The sequence below is a fragment of the Miniopterus schreibersii genome (assembly GCF_964146895.1).
Source record: "Miniopterus schreibersii genome assembly, chromosome: 18".
Classification (NCBI taxonomy): Eukaryota; Metazoa; Chordata; class Mammalia; order Chiroptera; family Miniopteridae; genus Miniopterus; species Miniopterus schreibersii.
In genome coordinates this window covers 40,301,132-40,322,549 of record NC_138121.1, presented here as the reverse complement: position 1 = coordinate 40,322,549, position 21,418 = coordinate 40,301,132, and the positions used below count along the sequence as shown (strand labels likewise).

The window sequence follows — 21,418 nt, the reverse complement described above, 5'->3', positions numbered from 1 at the left end:
TGGCACCCAGCTGGTCCTTCTCTCAGTTAACTTACAGAGACTGGGTACAGCTGGAACTGGAAATTCACCCTGAAGTGGATTCTCTTTCAGACATAGAAAGGTAAGTGTTTAAAGGGTTCCGCTCCTCAAAATGTTATATGGTTTTCTACATTGTCTTAAAGTCTTGAGTTTTATCGTTATATCCTTAACTTAGTGTTCAGTTTAACATACCTATGAGCACAATTTCATTCACTCCTTTATTCAAGAAACATTGAGCTGTTTGCTAGACACTTTTAGAATGTTCTAGCAGCTGGGGATGCCTTATCAATGTGACACGCGTGCCTATGTGGCACCTTGACTCCTGACACTCCTAATGGGTCAGTCTGGCCCAGGAACTGCACAGAGCTGACACCTGTGTGGGCCTGGGGACAAGCATGTAGACAGAGTAGATTAGACGTAGGGACGTGTTCTCTAAAGGCACCAGGCAGGGCTATGAGAGCTAGTGCCCAGAAAAGGCGCAGCGGGAGCAGCAAACACAAGTTTCCCAAGGTGGGGACAGAGCAGTTGCATGTGGTGAGGAGCCCTGGTGGGGGCTGACCAAGCATGTTCTCAGCTGGTGTCTGCTGATCCTACGTCCACCTTCCATGTGAGAAGAGCACATGCAGCCCACTGAGGAGTCAGAGGGCTGGGCATGTGGCCCGTGGAGCACCGGCTGTAAGGGGGTGGCTCCAGGAGTGGATCAATCAAGGTCTGAATTATTGAGACCACCTGGAGGTCTGGAGTGCTGTTCTGGCCATGCAAGTGGGGTGCTGATAGGGCCCGTGGGTTTGGGGGCACAGAGGTCAGGGAGGGCACGGGAGCCCAAGGGAGCAGCTGAGGGCAACAGGGTCCTGGAGCCCCATTGTGCTTTGTTAAGTCAGAGACCCTTCCTAGTCACATGGGGTGCTGTCTGTCTCCACCCTTGTCTTGTGGTGTCAGATTCTGGACAATGAGAAAAGAAAAAGGCTGTGACAATGAAAAGAGCAACTACTTTTTTCAACAAAATGGATTTTTGTTTCCTTGCGTCAGGCCAGCTTTGGGAGGGCTTTGCACACATGCTCACGTGCCCTGGCATCTCTGCCCTTCCTGAACTCCTCTTTCTAGCAGGAAGAAAAGGGTTAGTTTTCTGGCATGAGGGTCTGTGACCACTCAACTCACCCTGAGCCCACTGCATGTGGACACTGTTTGCACCTGTCCTGGGATTTCCTTCCTCAGATGGGTCTGCACAGTTTTCAGATGGGGAAAGCACAAGATGATCACCAAGGCTCCTTGCCTGCTCGTGCTTCTGTTTGGCGCCTTCACAGATGGCAGTGCCGCTGGCTCTGCTGTGTTTGCAGTGTCCTCAGACTTTACTGTGGGCAGCTGTCCATGTCTGCACACCTGTGCTGTGGACCTGGGGCAGCTCACAGGCACCCTGGGAGGAGTCCTTAGCCTCTGTACCCAGCTCAGCAGGTGTGGGTGGCCCTTGAGGGGTTCATCAGTGGTCAAGGGCCTTCCTTCAACTCCAGGCCCCGGATCCCACCCCTGCGATGCTGTGCCCCTCACTGGGGTCTCAATTCTTACTATGTGAGCTTTTGTTTATAGCTGTTAAAGCACAGATTTGGCATTTATTGTGCAGGCGGGACTTCCACCAGTGGGCCATCTATGAGCATTTCCTCCCTGCACCCTCCACTGCAGGGGGCCTCAGTGGAGACCTGGAGACAGCGTGCACCATCCTTGTCAATGTGCTGATGGACTTCTGCCAAAGGTCAGGAATGCTGATGCCAAAAAGCATCTTACTTTTAATATCCTTTTCTAAGGATATTTTTATTTCGCTCAGTTCAATTTGTATTAACCAAAGCACAACTGAACATATTTTGATAGTAAGTCCGGGTCTATTAGAAATAAAGGTAAGCTTCCTGAACCAGTTTCCTTTGTGTACCTTTGCCATTGGCAACGACTCTATGTTTGCTACCCAGAATTGAGGGTCAGCAAGTGTGAAAAGTGGAACAAGTGCTCTAGCAAGTGGCGAGTACTACGTCTCACCACCTGAGATGCATGAAGCAATAATGTGGCCCTACTACCACAAAAAACAGGTTCCCTGTGTCGCCTAGGCTATGCTGGTTGTGCTTCTGCCAAGGGGGTCTGTTTTTGTCTTTTCATCCTCATGATTGCTGTGTAAGGGGTGAGGTGAGATTCCTTGCTCCACATTTTAGGTGATACAGCATGTTACATCAACCATAAGAAAAAAATCCTGTTGTGACATAGGCAGTGGTTACTGAAGACACAACACATTGTTCCTCTGCCCATGAGAATCTGTAGATAGTCTCCGTCAGCACAACTCTTTACACACTCATGTCCTTTCAATACAAACAGCTTCACGTTTTCCTACCAGCACATAGTGGCCAGGAGCAACTCAGGCAGACTAAAGTTGGGGTGGTGCTCTTGGCCTCCAGCTTTCCTGTGTGCTCCTGAGCACAGCTCAGCAGGGTGGACATGTATGTTCTGTTTATGGATTTGTCTGTTCTGGACATTTCATATAAGTGGAATCACACAATACATGTCCTTTGTGTCTCACTCAGAATGTTGTCAAGGTTCACGTAGCGTGCATCAGAATTTCGTTCCCATTTATGACTGTCCATCCCGTTGAAGGATGTACCGTGTTTTGTTTATCCATCATCAGGTGATGGGCATTTGGGTTTTCACTTTTTGGCTTTTGTGAAGAATTCTGTGAATATTTTTGTGCAGGTCTTGTGTGGTCCAGTGTTATTTTTCTTGGACGTATGCAAGGAATGGAATTTGTGGGTCATACTCTATGTTTAACTTTTCAAGGAACTACCAGGCTTTTCCCCAAAACTATACCATTTTACATTCCCATTAGCAGTGTGGAAGTGTTCCAGTTTCCCCCATTATCACCAACGTTGTTATCTGGGTTTTTGATAATTATCCCTGTGGGTATATAGATGTATATTTCATTATGGTTTTGTTTGTTTGTTTTAAAAATATGTCTTTATTGATTTCAGAGAGAGGAAGGGAAAGAAAGAGAGAGAGAGAGAGAGAGAGAAACATCAATGGTAAGGGTCATCATTGATCAGCTGCCTCCTGTACGCCCCCCACTGGGGATTGAGCCCACAACCTGGGCATGTGCCCTGACTTGGAATTGAACCATGATCTGGAACCTAGATTGATGCTCAACCACTGAGTCACGTCCAGCTGGGCTCATTATGGTTTTGATTTTCTTTTCTTTTTTTAAATATATCTTTATTGATTTCAGAGAGAGGAAAGGAGAGGGGGAGAGAGAGAGAGAGAGAGAGAGAGAGAGAGAGAGAAACATCAATGATGAGAGAGTCATTAATCAGCTGCCTCCTGCACGCCCCCCACTGGGGATTGAGCCCACAACCTGGGCATGTGCCCTGATTGGGAATCGAAACCCAATTACCTGGATCCTAGTCAATGCTCAACTGCTGAGCCACGCCCAGCCGGGCTGATTTGCTTTTTCTTGATGGTTAATGACTGAGCATCTTTTCATTACTTGTCGACCATTCGTGTATCTTCTTTGGAGAAATGTCTTTTCAGATCCTTTGCCCATTTTATTTTATTTACTTTATTATTTTTAAACTATTTATTGATTTTACAGTTTATTTCATTTTTAATTTTTTCAATCCTCACCCGAGGATATTTTTTCCATTGCTTTTCAGAGAGAGTGGAAGGGGAGAGAGAGAATACATCGATGTGAGAGAGACACATTGATTGGTTGCCTTCCGCTCATGCACATATCAGGGCTGGGGATCGAGCCTAAAATAGAGGTATGTGCCCTTGACCAGAATCAAACCCGGGGCCCTTCAGTCCGTGATCCAGCGCTCTAACCATTCCGCCAAACTGGCTAGGGTGATCCTTTGCCCATTTTAAAATTGGCTTATTTTATTGGGTTGTGAGGGTTCTTCATATATTCTTGATACTAGATCCTTATCAGACCTTTGAATTGAACATATTTTCTCCCATTCTGTAAGTCATCTTTTCACTCCATCAATGGATACTTTGATGCATAAATGTTTTAAGTTTTTATGAAGCCCAATTCATCTATTTCTAGTTTTAGCTCTTATATTTAGGCCTTTGATCAATTTGAGTTAATTTTTGTACGTGGTGTGTGTTAGGGATCCAACTTTATTCTTCTGCTTGTGGATGTCCAGTTTCCTACCACCTTTGCTAGGGAGACTGTCCCTTCCCCATTGAATGGTCTTGGTACCCTTGTCAAAAATCAGTTGATTGTACATGTGAGGGTTTATTTCTGTTGATCTACAGGTTCATCCTTAGCCAGCCTCACACTGTTTTGATTACTGTAGCTTTGTACCAAGTTTTAAGTTGGGAACTGTGGGTCCTCCAACTTTGTTCTTTTTATTTTCTAAATAATATAAACCAAGCCACTTTATTATTATTATTTATCCTCACCTGAGAACACATTCATTGCTCTTCAGAGAGAGAGAGGAAGTGGGGGAGAGAAAGAGAGAAACATCATCAGTGGACTGCCTCCCATAGGTGTCCCGCCTGGGATTGAACCTGCAACCTAGGTATGTGCCCTGACTGGGAATTGAACCTGCAACCCTTCTGTGTATGGAATGGCGCCCCAACCAACGAAGCCACACTGGTCAGGGACAACTTTATTCTTTTTTAAGGTTCTTTTTGCTATTCTGGGTCCTTTGCAATTCCATCTGAGTTTTTGCATCAGCTTGCCATTTTCTACAAAATCAGATAGGATTCTGATAGGGATTGCATTGTCTTTGTAGATGAATTTGGGGAGTATTGACATCTTTTTTTTCTTTTTTACTGAATTTATTAGGGTGACATTGGTTTTAATAAAATTATATAGGTTTCGGGGGTACAGTTCTATAATACACCTCTGTATATTGTATTGTATGTTCACCACCCCAAGTCAAATCTCCTTCCATCACCATTTATTCCCCCTTTACCCACCTATGCCTCCCCCCAGAGTACTGTCATCTTAACAACACTGATCTTCCTGTCTATGAACATGGGATATCTTATATTTATTTATGTCTTCTTTAATTTTTTCAACATGTGTTAAAGTTTTCAGCATACAAGTCTTATACCTCCTTGGTTAAATTTATCCTTAAGTATTTTATTCTTTTTAACACCATTGTAAATGGAATTATTGTTTTCATTTTATTTTTGATTATTCTTTGCAAGTGTATTGAAATACAACTGTTTTTTGTATATACATTTCCTATCCTGCAACTTTGCTGGACTCATTTATTTGCTCTAATAGTTTATATTGTAGATTCTTTAGGATCATCTATATATAAGATCATGTCATCTGTGAATAGAGATGGTTTAACTTTTTCCTTCCTACCTGGACACCTTTTACTTCTCTTTCTGGCTGAACTGTCCTGGCTAGAACTTCTGTTGTGTTGAGTGGAAGCAGTGAGAGGGGACATCTTAGTCTTGTTCCTGATCTTAGGAGGAAAGCTTTCAATTTTTCATCATTCATTGTGAGGTTAGCTGTGTGTTTTTCATAAATGTTCTTTATCAGGTTGAGGAAGTTCCTTTCTCCTGGCTTGAGTGTTTTTAATCTTGAAAAGGTATTGAATTTTGTCTGTTGCTTTATCTGCATCTATAGAGATGATCAGATGGTTTTTGTTTTTCTATAGATATGCGTATTATATTAATGGATTTCTGAATGTTGAACCAACCTTGCATTCTTGGGAAAGTCCCAGTAGATCACAGTACATAATTGTTTTTATATGTTGCTGAATGTGGGTTGCTGGTATTTTGCTGCAGAAGGTTTTGTTGTTTGTTGATTCCTGTGGCCACGCGCCACTCTGGAGGCAGGAGAAGCAGGAACTCCAGCACAGTTAGTGCTCAGGAGGCTTTTACTTTGTTTTCGTTTCAGCTCAAGGAGTTGCGACCACTCAGAGAATTCTGATTTGGTTCTTGGTGGCTCCAAGGGAAATCGGGATATTTTTTCAAGATTGCAAGTAAGTTAAAAGGTGCAAATCTCAGTGTGTTCACTGCATTAAGCCATGTATTATTAAGATATTTATTATGAATATCCATAATGGGTCCTAAGGCAACTGAGCAGAATGAAAACTCGCATCACACACACTGGCCGAGACCGATGACAGGTGCTCTGTGAACCTGGTCAGTGCACATCATAGAAACACAGAAACCAAAGCTGTAATGCTGGAATCATCTATAGGCTTTGGGATATTTCTGAAAATAGAGGCAATTAAGAAAATACCAACTTTGGTAATAAAACTGTTGCTACCCCACTATTTTCTGCTTTACTCTTGGCTGTCCATTTGGATGTTGGGCTCTGAGAAGTGATGTCAGTGACTCCACCTGGCAGAGGATCTACAGTTCATGGAGTGTCACTGGGTTGGCTGGCACCTCCCCAGGCAGCCAGGCTCTTTCACCCGTGTGGGAGCACTCAGAGAGCAAGAGAGGGGTGCAGTCAGCATGCCTGCTCTCCTCAGACCTTCCCAGGGCATAAAGGTCAGGCTCTGAGCCCCACCTGCCTCTGTCCACATATACATGGGAACCTACCTTTGGAAATGCACAGCAGTTCTGTTTTATAGGGTTCTGTGTGTGGATTTCGTGCTTCCTGGTGGCATTCCTGCTGCCTCTCAGTGCCTGGATTTAGGAAATGTGGGGAATGGAAGGGACACCATGGAGATTGTGGTTTGGAGCACGGGGGAAATTCACTTAAAAATGAGTGAAAATCCCACCAAAAAGAGACCTGATTCCCTTGACCCCTCATCTTGACCTGTTCTCCACATCCATCATGACTGATGTGGAAGCAGTGACTGGAGAGAAGGGCAGGCACAGCAGAGTCACATGTGTTGAGCAGGGCAGTGTGGCTGCTTCTCTGCTGGCACCTGAGCTTGTCAAGGACACTGTGTGTGCGCACTTAGGCATTTATCAAGTGCCTGCTGTGTACGGTCCTTACCTGCGTAATTCACCCTAACGTGTGCACCCTCACATGTGCATACTCACACTGTACGTGTAGGGTACAAGCAAATGATAAATGGTATAAAACATTAGCTGTGGGTGAGTCTGGTAAAGGTGTTCTTTGTGCTATTCTTATTTTTGCAAAGTTTTGCAACTTTCTAATTTCAAGTAAAAAGGCTTATCTCACTTATCTTTCAAGCCCCTGTGGAGACCTCTCCCCCAGGCTCATTTCAGGCTCCTGATTGGGGCAGACAGGAATTCCTAAGGACTTTTGTGCTTCACATATGGCAACAGAGAACCACGTGGAACCAGAGATGAAAGTGTGTGAGCATCTCGGCCTTGATTTTTTCCAGGAGATGGCTGCTGACCTGGAACAGGGCTCAGCGATAGTGCCCCGTGGCCGCGCTCCATCTCAGGGACACTTCCTCTTCAGGGTTTTCCGCAGCCGGCTCCAGGCTCTGGCAGGCGGATGGGATGTGGCCTCTCGCCTTCAGAGACAGCGGGAGCTACTCCTGTACAAATGGTAACAGCACCAGAGTCTGTCATTCATTTCAGTCCCCCTGCTCCCCAGCCTGTGATAGCATCCTCTTGGGGTCCCATGGAGAGCAGGGCCCAGAGGTATGGAAAGCACTTGGGAGTAAAGCTTCCTGCTCAGACTCAGGGTCCCTCTGCTGAAAGATGTAGCTGAAAAGAACTCATGTCAAAATAAGGAAGACCATGTGTGCTCAGACAGTGTTTATAATCATGTGACATGCTGGAATCCTCCAGTTACAGGCACTGCTTAGTTAGACTGGTGCCCTGCTACTTACGCAACTTACATTCTGGTTTTGGGTCACACATGTTGAGTGTCTACTGTGAGATCCAGGTGCTCAGTGAGCCCCAGGCTGGGGACAATGGGGACTGCAGACCAGACACATTGGTTCCAAGAGCAAGTTGGGAAGGTCCTTGCAGCCCCGAGATCTGAGTTTTCGAGAAGCAAAGTTAGGCCTTGCCTCCACCTTTGACGCGCTGCCTCCTCTCCAAGGATTCTCCTAGGCCTTCCTCCATCTGTCCTCATCGGCAGCCCCCAGGCAAAACAGCCAGCCCCTGACTTCGCCGAGTTCTTCCACTTGGTCAACTCTGAGCTGGTATGTGACCTTGGGATGTGGGAATGACACATGATCTGGTCACTGAGGGCTGGCTCCTGAATTCATGACTGCATCTGTGGTCACTTAGAGCTAATTGCCTTGTTGTGGGTCCTGACCATGTGGGATGTGGAGCTGTGTTGGCTGGAGCTGGGTGTACAGCCCTCCTCACCTACCGCCAACACGAGCCAGTGAGTTGCAGACACGGGCTTGCTCCCTCCTCCACAGGACTGCCCTTGGCCTTAATAGTTTGGACCCATGAAGGTTGCAGACCATTGGCTCACCATGCACCTCTTTCCATTTTGACTCTGGGTGATGCTGTGACCACACCGTTATCCACCTGGCCGTGTTCTCTTCCATTTTGCAGGTGGCTCAGTGTTGGGGGCTCTGATCTTACCAAGAGGGATCAGTAAGGTGACAAACGCACCCCCTGCTCACTTCAGGGAACAGCTTCTACCTCGGAGATAGTTTTCTAATTTTTGGAGAAGCACAGCTATGACTAGAGATTGAACTAAGGTTCCATCCAGTACACAGAGCTGCTCCCCTGCCTCACTGGGTGCCTGGGTGCCTGGAGCCCCCCGTGTTAGTTCTGGCAGGCTGGGGATCCTGTTGCTCAGAGGAGATGTGTGGAGAGGCAGTGAGCAGGGAATGTTCTGGGACAACATGCTGGTGTGTCAAGGCCGACCTCCAGGGTCCATGGTGGTGCTGTGAATGGGCAGCTATCTTCACAGCTCTACCCTGTCAGATGCCCATCCTTGTCCTCCCACCATTGGGTCCTCTCTCACTGGCCTACACTATTTTGCAGAGAAACTTCTGTTCCCATGGAGGTGCCCTGACACATGACATCACCATCCACTTCTTCAGGGTAATTCCCTTTCCCTCTACCTCCCACCTGGGCTGGATCCTCGTGTCTGGTGCTGCTTGGAAGCCATATCGTCTTTCAGGGCCTGGGTTCACGTGCAGACTGCTAAACTTCTGGCACATTCTCTCTACAGGGGCTGCTCTATGCCTGCTCACGAAGCAGAGATCCCACCCTGACTGCTGACCTGACCCTGACCGCCTGCCAAACCGAGTGCCCCTTGGTTCTGACCTCCGCTCTGGTAGACTCAGCTCTCCTCTCAGGGGTGTTGTCTATTTCCCGCTAAAATTTCATCCCAGTTACTGTAATTCAAGAGAAAAACTTTGAGAGAAGTGGGTGTAAGGAAAACATGTCAGTACACAAGTGGGATGACAGGTCCCCCTATCTGCCATCCTGCACCTGCCTTGGGCAGCATGGAAACCTGCAAATGTGAAAGGAGTAGGCTCTTGCAGCCATGTATCGGGGCATTGGTTCATAACCTGTCCATTCTGCGTTGGCTGAGGTTGGACGGTAGCAGCCTGTGCTCTCCTGTGGGTGTAATTTCGTGTTTACTATATCTGCCCTCTTGGCTGCTGCATCAGGACAGAGAACAGAGGCTACCTCAGCCCTTGCCAGCAGCCTTGGTGGGACGTTGGGATGTCTTTGCTGGCTTTCTTAGCACCCTGACAACACAGCTTTCTTGCTCTCTTCCCCATCTCACTGGTGAGATTCTAACACTAACTACATGGGACTTGAGCTACTTCCCAGGGCAGTGGTGGTGTTTGACCTGTAGCTCAGTGGGTGACCTATCCTGTGTTTCAAACACCAGCTCTCAGCAGGGATGTTGGGGGACCCTGCCAAGCTCTTGGGCAGTGTGGCCGATGCCACATACAGGCACTGCTTAGGCAAGGCCTCTGGTCTCCATCCCATGTCCTTGGCACAGGAGGATGAGGGTGCCTCACGGAACGGCTCTGAGCCTTCCTGAAATGGGGTATGCAAGATCCTACCCTTGACCTTATGAAGTGTTAGATAAATGTGAGCCAGGCTAGCAGGGGTGTTGGCCAGCAGGTGGACATCTCTTGCCCCAACCTCAGTGGTCACAAAACAGTTGCCCTGATCTGTTTACTTGTGATCTCTCTCCGGCAGTTGTGGTGGCCGCGCCTGGAGCCCGAGCTTCACTGTCGGTGGAAGTGCTTCCAGAGCCCACTGCCCCAGGAGCTGCAGAGGCTGCGGGAGGCCTGGCAGTTTGCCAGCAGGTAGATGCTGGCAGTGGGGCATAGGGAGAAAGCGTGGGTGTTTTTTAGGACCTGCTCTGTGTTATCTCTATAAGATGCCTTGAGGTGCTTGAGGGGTGCCATATGGGCAGGCTCTGCAGGACCCGTGTGAAAGGGAAGCAGCAGAACTTACCTGACAGGTCTCTGAGGGAGAAGTTCCAGAACGTTTTGGGAAAGACTGATTTCAGCCCAAGTGATCAATTAAAGCCTGCTTAGGTTTCTGGGCCTTGGCCAGCAATCTGGTCAACTCACCCTCCTGGGGCTGCTGGGCGGATGGTTTTCAGTATCCTGTTGGATGTGGGGGTGCTGTGAGGTCATCAGAAGGAATCACTAGCCCCCATCCAGCCGCCTGACATCTCTGTGATGAGTTTTTAACCCTGATGTGCATGTGTATCTCCCTGCAGGGCCGAGTGCTTGAAATTGCTTAGAAAACGGAAAGCAAATCCTCCACACCGCCAAATTCTACAGAGCAGATCATTAAAGTTTCTTAAATCAGTGAATTATATCCCATTAATTGCCAGCCTGTTTTTAACCTGCTGCAGAACCTTTCTGAGCAGCACTGCACTCAGAGCAGTCTGCTAATGGCAGACTGTGGGCCATGAGCCTCAGTGTCCCACGACCTCCTTTCAGAGGTCAGGCAACTGGGGGCAGGTGCCCTGGTCAGGTCCTACTGCTCCTCGTGTCCAGGGCACAGGCATGCTGAAACGAGAAACTGGACCCTAAACCAGGGAAAAGCCTGTCACAGGCTTGGGCTCTGCATACTCCGTTTCTGTCAACTCTGAGCCCCTCGTTGCTCGTCTCAGGAAGGCAGGCTCCGCACTGTAACAGTTTTGGGAACAAGGACCTTACGTTTTCAGTGGTGACTTGGTTTGCCAGGCTTTTGTGATGACACATGTATGTCTCTTTTCCAGCCTCCTGTCCCCCGACACAGTGTCCCCCGCCCCAAGCCCGGCCTGGGTCTCGGCCGCGGCACTGTACTTTGCGATTCAACAAGCTGGGAAAGGGAGCCTGAGGAGAAGCCTGGAGAGGCTGCACTGCCCTGGGGAGGAGGCAAGGACAGCTCTTCTCTTACCTTTCGTTTCCCAGTGGCTCGTTGTCAGTGTTCCGGTCAGTGGTGTTCGTGAGCTTGCCTAATGAATTGAGCTTTCCCAAGCACAGACAGGAAGTTTGCAGATTCTGACACTTTAATAAGACTTTGACTCTCAGGTTTATTAGTAAAAAGAATACTTTTCACTTTTTTTTTTAATTTATATATCTTTATTGATTTCAGAGAGAGGAAATGAGAGGGGGAGAGAGAGATCGAAACATCAATGATGAGTCATTGATTGGCTGCCTCCTGCATGCCCCCGACGGGATTGAGCCCGAAACCCGGGCATGTGCCCCTGACCGGCAATCGAACCCTGATCGCCTGGATCCTAGGTCGATGCTCAACCGCTGAGCCATGCCCGGCCGGGCCCTTTTTTCACTTTTGAAGTTCTTTCACTTATCTTTTTCTTACCCACACTACAATTCAGGGCAGGTTCCATTGTCCAGTGGAACCTTGTGTCTGCTCCTACAGCCTTGGTTCACGTGCATCACAGTCAGGCACTGCCAAGAGATGGCATGGGTAGAGGGAAGGTACTCTACATTCCAAGCTGGTGCCTTGAAACATCCCAACTGGGAGCCCTGGGACCTGTCTATACCCAGAGCGCCCACTCACTTAAGTTAGCGGAGAGCCAGGGTCCATCTGTCAGCTCAGCATGTGCCCACCTGCTTGGAAACTAAGTCAATTACTGAGCCAAGGTAATTTTGGTAATTACAATGTAAAGTAAAAAAACCTACAAATAAGATTATTCCATGATTACTTTTAGGTTGCTCTGTTGGAAGGGATTTGAGTGGCTCCAAAGCCTTCAGGCCTGGTGTATCAAAGGGATAGGGTTCAGAGAGACCCCACCAAGCCTGAGTGCTCCCCTGGGGTCAGGGTTGGGAGAGGCAGGATGGAGCCTGTGGGTTACCTCTAGGGTTTTACAAACACTTCTGGACAGGAAGCCGGGGGAAGCAAGGCTGAGCTGGTAGCTCACTGCACAGGTGAGGTATCTGTGGCAGGAACACTCCTACCCCAGGGAGACCCCTGGCAATGCCTGGTTTAAAGACAAGTATAAAGATGACCTAGTCAGTAATAATTTAATGCAATTAACTTCTCTGTTTATAAGTGATTCGAAATTTTTCTTTCTGAGAAGACCCACAAAGAGGAGGAGCTTGTGCCCTGGACCAGTAAATGGTGGTGAGGAATGTGTGTGCGCCACTTAGAACTGCTCTGCAGGAACAGCATGGGTGACTTCACGTTGCAAGTGTCCCTTTTTGTATTTGCAGCTGCTGGTTGTCCTGTTTTTCTTTTCCCTGCTGGGCTTGCTGTCGTCACATCTGACCCCACACGTACGTGATCGCTCATCAGCTAAGGAGGCTCTTCCCCAGGGTGCTTGAAACTGCAGGTCCCCAGGTGCCCCCAGCCCTATTGAGTCAGGTTGGAGGGGCGGTTCTGGAACCTTCCCCAGGTTTCTCAGGAGAGTCCTGTGCTCACTGAAGTGGAAACCCCTCAGCCATGGGCCTTTGTTTTGATGTTTTACTTCAATACTTGGGTGCCCAGTCTCTGGCCGCCACCTCCTGGTTGAGCTTCCATCAGAGGTCGCTGGGTGACACTCTGTAACAGGGAAAGTCTCCCTTCTGTGAAGAGGGTGGTCCCACTTCCCCACATGCCCAGCTCTAGACCCAGCAAGAAACGTCAGCTGTATAGCCACTGCCACCTGAGTAATTCTCCTGCTTCTGTGGGTCACAGGCTGTCGACTCCCTGAGGGCTTTGGACATTTGTGCCGAGATCTTGAGGTGTTTGGAGAAGAGGAAAGTGTCCTGGCTGCCACTCTTTCAGTTGACAGAGACAGGTAAGAAATCCACTGAGACCTCATAGTGAATGGGTGGGTGGCCTGTGTCTCCTAGTCACCCGCCATCAGCTAGGAGTGCAGTTGACCCAGTAGGGTCAGACTGTGACCTCTGACATTTGAGTCTCTTCAGAAGCAACTTTCAAATGGTTATCTTCTTGCAAAGCACATAAACCCCTAAATTTTCATCAGGACAAAAGCAGTATAGTATAAGCTTGTTTAAGGAAAAGAATTTAGTGGAACACTAAGGACCCCAAAGTGGCAGTGGGCTGTCATGTGGGGGGTCCACCTGCCTGGCCCCCAGAGGTACACATAGTCCTCTGAAGACACTGGTCTCCTGGAGGGAGACATCCAGGGCTGACTGAGCCCTTTGGGTTGCAGATGCTGGCCTGGGACACGTCCTCCTCCACCTGGCCCCGGAACAGCATGTCAAGCTGCTGCCAGTCGCCTTCTACAGGTAACTCCCCTCTGTTCTGGTCAGGCCACAGTGCTGTCCCTCTCAAAAGGAGCTCACACGCATGGGGCCTTCCCTGACCACTGTGGGTCTCCCTCCAGATGGGAGAGGTGGCCCGTCCGTAACTTCCTGTGCTGACGGCATTTATCTCTGGGAGGTCTTGGTGTTAACTGACATGTAGTCTTACCTTCAGCCTCCTCTCCTACTTTGATGAAGACACCCTCATCCAGGATGACGCCTTCCTGCATGTTGCTGTGGACATGTACCTGAAGCTGCTTTGCCTCTTTGTAGCCGGGGAGACAGGTGTACTCTTGACTGCAGGCGGCAGGAGCCAGGAGCTCCAGGGCCAGGCAGGTGCAAGGGTGGGCTGTGTCCAGGCAGATGGCACATCCTACAGGCCCACATGGCAAGCTCTCTCTGGTGATGGCCCTTTCTGGCACACGTGTGGGCACCCTGACTGTGGCTCTGCCTGTCCTCTCTAGGGCGGCCCTGTTGGCCTGATAACAAAAGCTCGTCTTTTCCTGCTACAATCAATACCTCGGTGCCCCAGAAAGAGCTTCTCAAACATGGCAGAGGTAACACCCAGATGTTCACCTCGGTGGGTTCCCCCCCCCTTGGTGCTTGTTTTAAAATTCAAATCACTGTAAGCATGAGGGATGCGGAAGTCCACACTTGGTCACTTTCTGGTCGGCTGTGGTCACCAGTTTCCCTCCCTGTGTCCTTGGTTTGGGTCTGTGCTACCCTGAGCATGGTGTTTTCTTACAGCTGCTGGCTACTCGTGGAGACAGTGACCCAGAAATGAGTGCCGCCCTCCTGAGCAGGCAGCAGGCTATGCAGGACACTGGCTTCTCCCAGGAGCCCCACCTCTTCTGACTGCACCCCCACATGCACCACTCCTTTGTAAATAATTTATTACGAGCATGACATGGAGCTCTTGTTGCACTAAAAAGTGGAATACAAATCTCCTTTTGCTTTAGTAGGGAACAGGAATCAATTATTTAAAGTTTGTATCTGGCCCCAAGTCAGTGTTCATAGGAAAGTAAAATGCTGGTCCCAGAGTGGACACAGAAAGGCTACCTGGTCCCTGCACCGAGCCACCCACCTTCCAGCAAAGGGGTGGGGTTTAGCATGGGGGCTTTCTAGAGTGAGCAAAGCTGTGCCTTCAAGGTCTCGTGTGAGGAACTATGAAAGTCATCCTTCAACCCCATCTACCACCTGCTGAGTTCAGGTGCTGGAGCACCTTCAGGTGGGCTCGGGCTTCACAGCCTGACCCTCCGTGGTCCTGGGTGGTGGTGGCTCCAGGGGCAGGGCCTTGTCCTGGGTCTGCGTCAGAGGGTGGACCATCGACATGTGCACATTGAGGTTGTGAGCCTTCTCAAACCGCCGGCCACACTGGTCACAGGCAAAATCCAGTTCAGTTTCAGCCTTGTGTTTGGTCATGTGGTACTTGAGGGATGCCCGCTGCCGGCACTGGAACCCACAGACTTCACACCTGGGGGACAAAGGGAAGTGAGCAAGGATTTGGGTGCCAGTGTGGCACAAGGAGGCACTGGCGCACACTTACTGCAGAGGCTTGGCTCCCGAGTGCCGCATCTGGTGGACGAGGAGGTGTTTCCGCTGCTTGAAGGTCTGTCCACACTCGTCACAGATGTAGTTCCGCACCTCTGAGGAGAGACAGGTGAGCACAGGCCCCAGAAAGGCCCACCTTCCTACACTCAGTGCCTAAGCAGGGACCTTGCTGACTTAATTTTACTTAGATGAAGGACAATATTCATACAAATGGTTAATGGAGCCCTCCAACCCATGGCTGGAGCTTCCTCTAAATCGGGTGGGGGACATATGAAATGAAATCATGGTCTGGCCCTGCCAAGGCTTCACCAAAGAGAAGCAGTTCCAGTCACCACATTAGGGGTGAGCTAACTGAATGACCAAATATAGAAGGCTAATTTTTAAGTTAATAATTTTGTATGGCCCACAAATGATGTTATAAATATCCAAATGGCCCTTGGCAGAAAAAAGGTTCCCCACCCTGGATCTAAATCCACTGCACATTTGAAGCCAGTTTTTTTAAACATCTTAGAAGGTCCTCTATTTACCTAAGCACAAATTCTTAGAGGAAGCCACATCTTAAGTCTCAGCTATTGCTACTCCAGAAATCACCCCACATCGGACCCACCATGGGGGCACCCACTTTAGGAAACAATATCTTACACTTTTGAGCAAAATTAAACGGTCAAACTGTACACCACTGATTCCATTCGTGGATGTGCACCTGGGCAGCAGCCACACGCTTCTACCCAAGCATCACGTCCCACCTGCTCACCTACAAATAGCCTTAGGCTTCTCCCTGCCTAGGTGCAACCCACCCTGAAAGACTATGGTCTGTCTACTATTGTGCCTTTTAAAATAGCTAATGGTTGAGACTAGTGTCTGGACTGAGACAAACTTTGAAGACCCAACCTTAGGGAATGATTGTGTCAGGAACTCAACATGTGCAAGAACGCTTAGAGCAAAAACCACAGGGAAATGGTGTCACTGAAACTAAAGTATAGCACTCCCATTTTCTACCCTTACAATCACTACTTTGAAGATAAGCAACAGCAACAAAATTTGGTAGAAAACAATGACCTCTTCCCCTCCCCTGGCTCTTTGTAAAAGATTTCCGCCCACAAAATTCCAGGGAATAGCTAACCGAAGAAGGTTAATTAGCGCTTAGCGTCTGTGTGCTGCTTTGCTAGTCCCCCACCTGCCCCCCTTAGCCAAATAGAATGTGGTTTTTGCCTTTATACTCTCCCTGCAAAAACTTCGGGGCTGCAAGCTTGTTTAGGGCAGCAGCCCGCTTGCAGTTACCTGCTAATAAATCTCCAAATGGTCAATTCGGTCTCTGTTAGTATCGCATAAGATGTGTATAACATCTGGAGGCCCCAGTGAGATCTAATTCTAAAATTTCTCCATGCTGCCGGGCCTCTGCAACTGGCCCACCAGGGACCTCCTCTTTGAGGAGGGGAGGGTTTCCCCCTGAAGAAGTTCCAGGGCCCCGAGACGAGGACTTTTCCCCTACAGGTCAAAAGCTGATGCCCTATAGCCATCTATCTGTTTGGAGTCCCTCAGGACGCCTCTGGGGGTAAGGAGTAATTTTAAATTATTTCCTGGTTAGACTAGTCTCTGAGTTCTTGCCAACTGGGGCCAAACATGGCTGATCCGATTGTGTGGGGTCCCTCCTTGGGTCAGGACGCCGATGGAGGGATTTACCTGGTTCTGAAAATCTGCTCAAGGGGGAGATTGATCACCTCCCCAGACCTATAGAGGTCCCAGTCAGGTTTTGTTGGGTGGGAATGTCATAACCTCTGAATGAATGTCGAGTGAATGTGTCTGTAGTCCCACAGCTTTCGCTACGGGATCTGAATGGGCCCCAATCCACCTCTGTAGTCGGCCGCAACAACAACGATGACTCAGCTTTGGCCGACCAGGCCCGGGGTTTATATGGGTGCACCTTAGTCAAGGCCAAACTTATTGCCGCGAGGCAGCGGACAGACGGACATCTGAGAGGGTCCCTTTGGGGGCCTCCCCTCTCCTTTGTCTCCGACACTGTGCACAGAAAGATCTGGGTTCAAGGAATACATAGAATTTATAAATTGGTTCAGTTTCTCTTATTTCACTTAGTCTACATATATTAGTTCTCCTGTGTTACAGTTTCATTTCTCTTGTCTCCGATATCGCAGAGGATCTTTCTAGATTGAGTCCTGTCCCGTTCCCTTTGGCAATCAGCTCTCTCCAAAGATCACGGACCTAGTCTTCCGAGGCAGCCTCTGACTATATTCTTCACCCGAGACTCTTTTCCATTCCTTCTCCGTCTTATGCCACCTGTCTCCTAATCTGTTTTCCCATCATCACGGGACGACGAGACTCAGCCTTTGCTTCCTTCTGGAAGACATCAGGAATCTTTCTCATTCTTTTTCCCTTGGCGGCACTAATTGTTTTCATTAGTTTCACTATGGGCGGGGGTAGCTCAAAAATCAGAACTCCGTTCCAGTGTATGCTCGACCACTGGGAAGAGGCTGGTTTTGGCACGGGGGCTATGGGGAGCCCCTCTGAGCCCCTAGGCATTGGCACTGTCCAGTGGTGACCCAGCCTGCGGCTGCACTTCACCACCCGCCCCTCAGCTCTGACTGCTTTGGCCAAGTGCTGCCACCAACTGGGACCAGCTACCCCTGTGCCCACAGTTTGGGGTTTGTCTAGCACGCTGTTCTCCAGGTCATTTCAAAGCACCTCCCTTACCAACACAGCCGGGTGCAAATTCTCTTGGTTCGGCACCCTTCCTTCCCACCTCTACCTCCATCAACCGCACCCCCCTGTCCCGTCCCCCCCCTCCATGCCTCCCTCACTCTTCTCCCCTCCTCAGACCAGCAGTTCTACCTTAAGGGCCATACAGGAGGCACTGTGCTGTTCTCCCCGTGAGAGGCCCCGCTGGCGCTGGCAGACGGGGACTCAAGGGGAAGATCCCCTTTTCTTGTATATGTTCCTTTCTCATCTAGCGACCGATACAACTGGAAAGCCCAGAATCTCCCTTTCTGGGAAAAACCGCAGTTCCTTACAGGGCTACTAGAGTCTGTGTTTCACCCCCATTGCCCCACATGGGACAATTGTCAGCAACTCATGGTTACCCTGTTCACTTCTGAGGAAAGTGAAAGAATTAAAAAGGAAGCCCGTAAGGCAGTCTTGGGCCCAGGGGGGATTCCTTAGAAGAGAGAGAGAATTGAACAATCTTTTCCCACAAATTGGCCGGAGTAGGACCCCAACACCTCCGCAGGAAGGGATGCATTGAACAATTTTCACCGATATCTCCTAGCAGGCCTGAAAAGGGGTCGCCCAAAAACCAGTCAATCTGTCCAAAGTCACTGCAGTTTCCCAAGGCCCTCAGGAATCACCTACAGCTTTCCTGGAAAGGTTGCAGAAAGCCTAGCAAGTCTGTACTCCCATAGACCCAGCTGCCCCGGAAAACAGCAGGGCGATCAACCCAGCCTTTGTCACTCAATCGGCCCCTGACATTAGGAGGAGACTACAGAAATTAGAAGGGTTCCAAGGAATGAACTTACCCCAACTAGTAAAAGTAGCTCAAAAAGATTTTGACAACTAAGATAGTCCTTCTGAAAAACAAGAAAAAGGCTGGCAAGAGTAGTAGTAGCAGCAGCCCTAAAGGAGTCCAGTAATCAACAACCAAGAGGAACCAGGGGTAAGGGAGGACAAGGGCCCTCACAAGCCAGCATAAAAACCCAAAAAACCACCTGCAGCCAGGGGAGACCACCCCTAGGAAAGAACCAACGCGCATACTGCAAGCTTCGAGCTACCCCAGTCCACAGTGCCCACTAGACTTTGCCCCCAGATGCTGGGCTTTCCTTATGCATGGGATGACCTATCTCTGTGGAGCATCCCCGGGGCTCAGGGGGACACTACCTTCCCAGAATAGTGTTCAGGCTGTGCCACAGCCCAGTGCCTTCCAGCGAGCATGCCAGCCTTTGCTGCCAGTCAGCCGTGCGCAGAGCCTGTAAGGCCTATAGAGAAGCTGGTGCAGGATACTGAGAAGACTATACGGCTGCCCAGCTGCAGGAAAGAGCAGCTCCAGCCCCAGCTCAATGAACATCCGGGGCACCCACTGTTATTGGAGATTACCTAGTTCCCTGCACCCCACCTACACTCCCACCCTGCGCCCAAGAGCACTGGTCTATTCTACAGAACCAGGGTGCACAATGCCCCCTGCCTCTCCACCCATGCCCATTATTGACAATGTCTTCAGCCTGGCCACCTACTGTGACTATCTGGATGTGCAGACACCCGAGGCCACACCTGAGCCTGATCCAGCCCCAGTCCCCAAGGACAGCTATGACAAAGACTCCAGGGGAACCTTGTCTACCCAGGAGGCCCCTTTGAGGGTGCATTGCTCACTTAGGGAGGAGGTGGCACTGCACTTGAATGTAAAGAAACCCATGGCAGAGGCTCCTCTTATCAAGGTCCCTAGTCCTGTGGTGCACTCCAAGCTCCCTGTAGCTGTGGGGGTGCCTGATGCAGGGAGCACAGTCTCAGAGCTGCCTGCGGTGCCAGTGACCACAGAGACCACCCCAAAGACCAACTTCCACAGCTCTGTGGACTTCATGTTCCGAAAATTCAAGATCCTCAGGCAGGCACCCTTGTCTGCAGCTATGGCCCCATCTGTGCCCGCCTCAGTCCCTTCCTCTGACCAGCCTGCACCCACCCCTACATCTGTGCCCACTGGACTACAGATTTTCAAACAGCCCTTGCCCATGGCCTGCTTTGATCTGGCACTGCCCAGTTCTCCAGGTGTATTCGTGGCCACCCCAGCACCTACTCTGCCTCCATCACCTGCTTCAGCCCAGGCTCCGACTCCAGCTTCTACCTGTCACAGTGGATTCCCCAGAGCAACACTTTGCAGGACTGCACGAATCCCTGTGTAGTGCCATCTCGGGCTCAGTGGCCCACTCCCCACCTGAGAAGCTGTGAATGGATTGAGATGGCTGGGCCTTGGGGCCGGGCAGCACGGCAGGATGGCCAGGCAGTGCAGGGGCTGTTGGGCAAGCTGCTGTCTTGGTTGCAGCGCTTTGTGTGCACCTGGCAGTGCCCCTTCCCCCACGTGGTGTGGGCCGGCACCATCTTTGTGTCCATGTACCTGGTAAAGGAGCAGCTCTTCCCGAGGCAGCCACCTGCTTCTGTGGACCACGTGCTGCAGGAGCACCGCGTGGAGCTCCGGCCCACCGCATTGTCAGAGGAGAAGGCACTGCGGGAGCGAGCCCTGCGTAGCTGCACCTCACGCATGCTGAAGTTGTTGGCACTGCGCCAGCTGCCTGACATACCCTGACCTGCTGGGCCCGCAGTGGCGTGACTGTGGACGCCGCCAGCTGAAACCCATCCTGGCCAGAGATGAGCCAGGGAGCCTATCTCTGGCTCAGAAGACTCCCATCTCCAAGGCCAGGAAGCCAGGGAGGAAGCTACCAACTCCTGGTCAGAGAAAGCAGAGGCAACTGCCAGGGGAGGGTCCTGCTGTGCCTCACCCGCCCCCGATGCCAGTGCCAGCCCACCCGGCCACACACTGAGGGCCCGCTGCCGAAGCCTGCTGGAAACCGCCGGCTTAGTGGCCTGGCACCGCCCACTGAGGGCCACAAGGCCTCAGGAGCAGCCCGGCCCTCACCCTGCCCACAGCTGTTAGGTGGCCAGAGCCATCTCCTGGAGCATTGGTGGCTGGAGCTGTTTGATAGCTACTGCCCGGTAATCTCTCTCTGCCCCTCCATTCTGCCAGCCCAGCTGCCCGTCCAGGAGACGTGCCCTTGGAGTCTCTGGTTCTCACCCTGCCCCCCACCCCCAGCTGGGCTGAGTCCTTGAGTGTATAACTTGAGGTCCCTTATTAGAAAGGACTGATTTCTGTTTCATCCTGAGAGAAGACATGTGGGCTTTGGAGCCCCACTGGCTTGGGGTCAGACCCTGGCTCCTATGTTTCTTGCTGTGTAATTGGGCAAGTCCCTTCCTCTCGAGCCCTGGTTTACCCATTTGTAAAGCAGGACAACACAGCCTACCTCGCAGGGTGGGTGTGGGGGTGACGCCTGACACACACCAGTTATAGTTCGCTCTCTGCTCCCTCCGCAGGACAGGGGCCCAGCTCCCAGCCAGTGCCCGGAGTCTGAGGCTGAGGCAAACAGAACCTCCAGAAAGTCTTAATACGTCCTAGGACTCGGTTCTCTTGGTTTGATACAGCGTACAGTGTATACGACTCCCATACGCTTCAGAGCCGCCCCCAGGAACGCCTGGGCTGCAGCCCCAGTGTTTGGGGCTGGGCCCTAAGC

At 50.3% G+C, this 21,418-nt stretch overlaps 2 protein-coding genes and 1 pseudogene across 7 annotated transcripts in view; 2 read left to right on the top strand and 1 right to left on the bottom strand.

Annotated features, from left to right (window-relative positions):
- Positions 1-14,441, top strand: part of FANCA (FA complementation group A) — a gene marked incomplete at its 3' end in the record, with an annotated part of 48,901 nt that extends 34,460 nt beyond the window's left edge. Inside the window, exons 29-43 of the mRNA XM_081119412.1 lie at positions 27-100; positions 1,637-1,765; positions 5,906-5,990; positions 7,317-7,486; positions 7,988-8,090; positions 8,893-8,952; positions 9,083-9,187; positions 10,072-10,181; positions 11,111-11,249; positions 12,552-12,614; positions 13,015-13,117; positions 13,496-13,571; positions 13,762-13,918; positions 14,051-14,143; positions 14,334-14,441. Of these exons, the coding sequence (XP_080975538.1) occupies positions 27-100; positions 1,637-1,765; positions 5,906-5,990; positions 7,317-7,486; positions 7,988-8,090; positions 8,893-8,952; positions 9,083-9,187; positions 10,072-10,181; positions 11,111-11,249; positions 12,552-12,614; positions 13,015-13,117; positions 13,496-13,571; positions 13,762-13,918; positions 14,051-14,143; positions 14,334-14,441 (1,575 nt within the window). The remainder of the gene's footprint in view (positions 1-26; positions 101-1,636; positions 1,766-5,905; positions 5,991-7,316; positions 7,487-7,987; positions 8,091-8,892; positions 8,953-9,082; positions 9,188-10,071; positions 10,182-11,110; positions 11,250-12,551; positions 12,615-13,014; positions 13,118-13,495; positions 13,572-13,761; positions 13,919-14,050; positions 14,144-14,333) is intronic.
- Positions 11,450-21,418, bottom strand: part of ZNF276 (zinc finger protein 276) — a 28,304-nt gene continuing 18,335 nt past the window's right edge. For 4 of the 5 annotated variants that reach the window (XM_081119399.1, XM_081119395.1, XM_081119397.1 and 1 more), the window contains 2 exons: positions 15,133-15,232; positions 11,450-15,060 (listed from right to left, as the gene is read on the bottom strand). In XM_081119399.1, the coding sequence (XP_080975525.1) occupies positions 14,811-15,060; positions 15,133-15,232 (350 nt within the window). In that variant the 3' untranslated portion in view covers positions 11,450-14,810. Of the gene's footprint in view, positions 15,061-15,132; positions 17,493-21,418 lie in introns of those variants that run through there. The other variant, XM_081119398.1, reaches the window with a different exon arrangement.
- LOC308548219 (uncharacterized protein C15orf39 pseudogene) lies at positions 17,980-21,226 on the top strand (annotated as a pseudogene). Its single transcript has one exon. The product of its transcript is annotated as an uncharacterized protein C15orf39 pseudogene (transcript).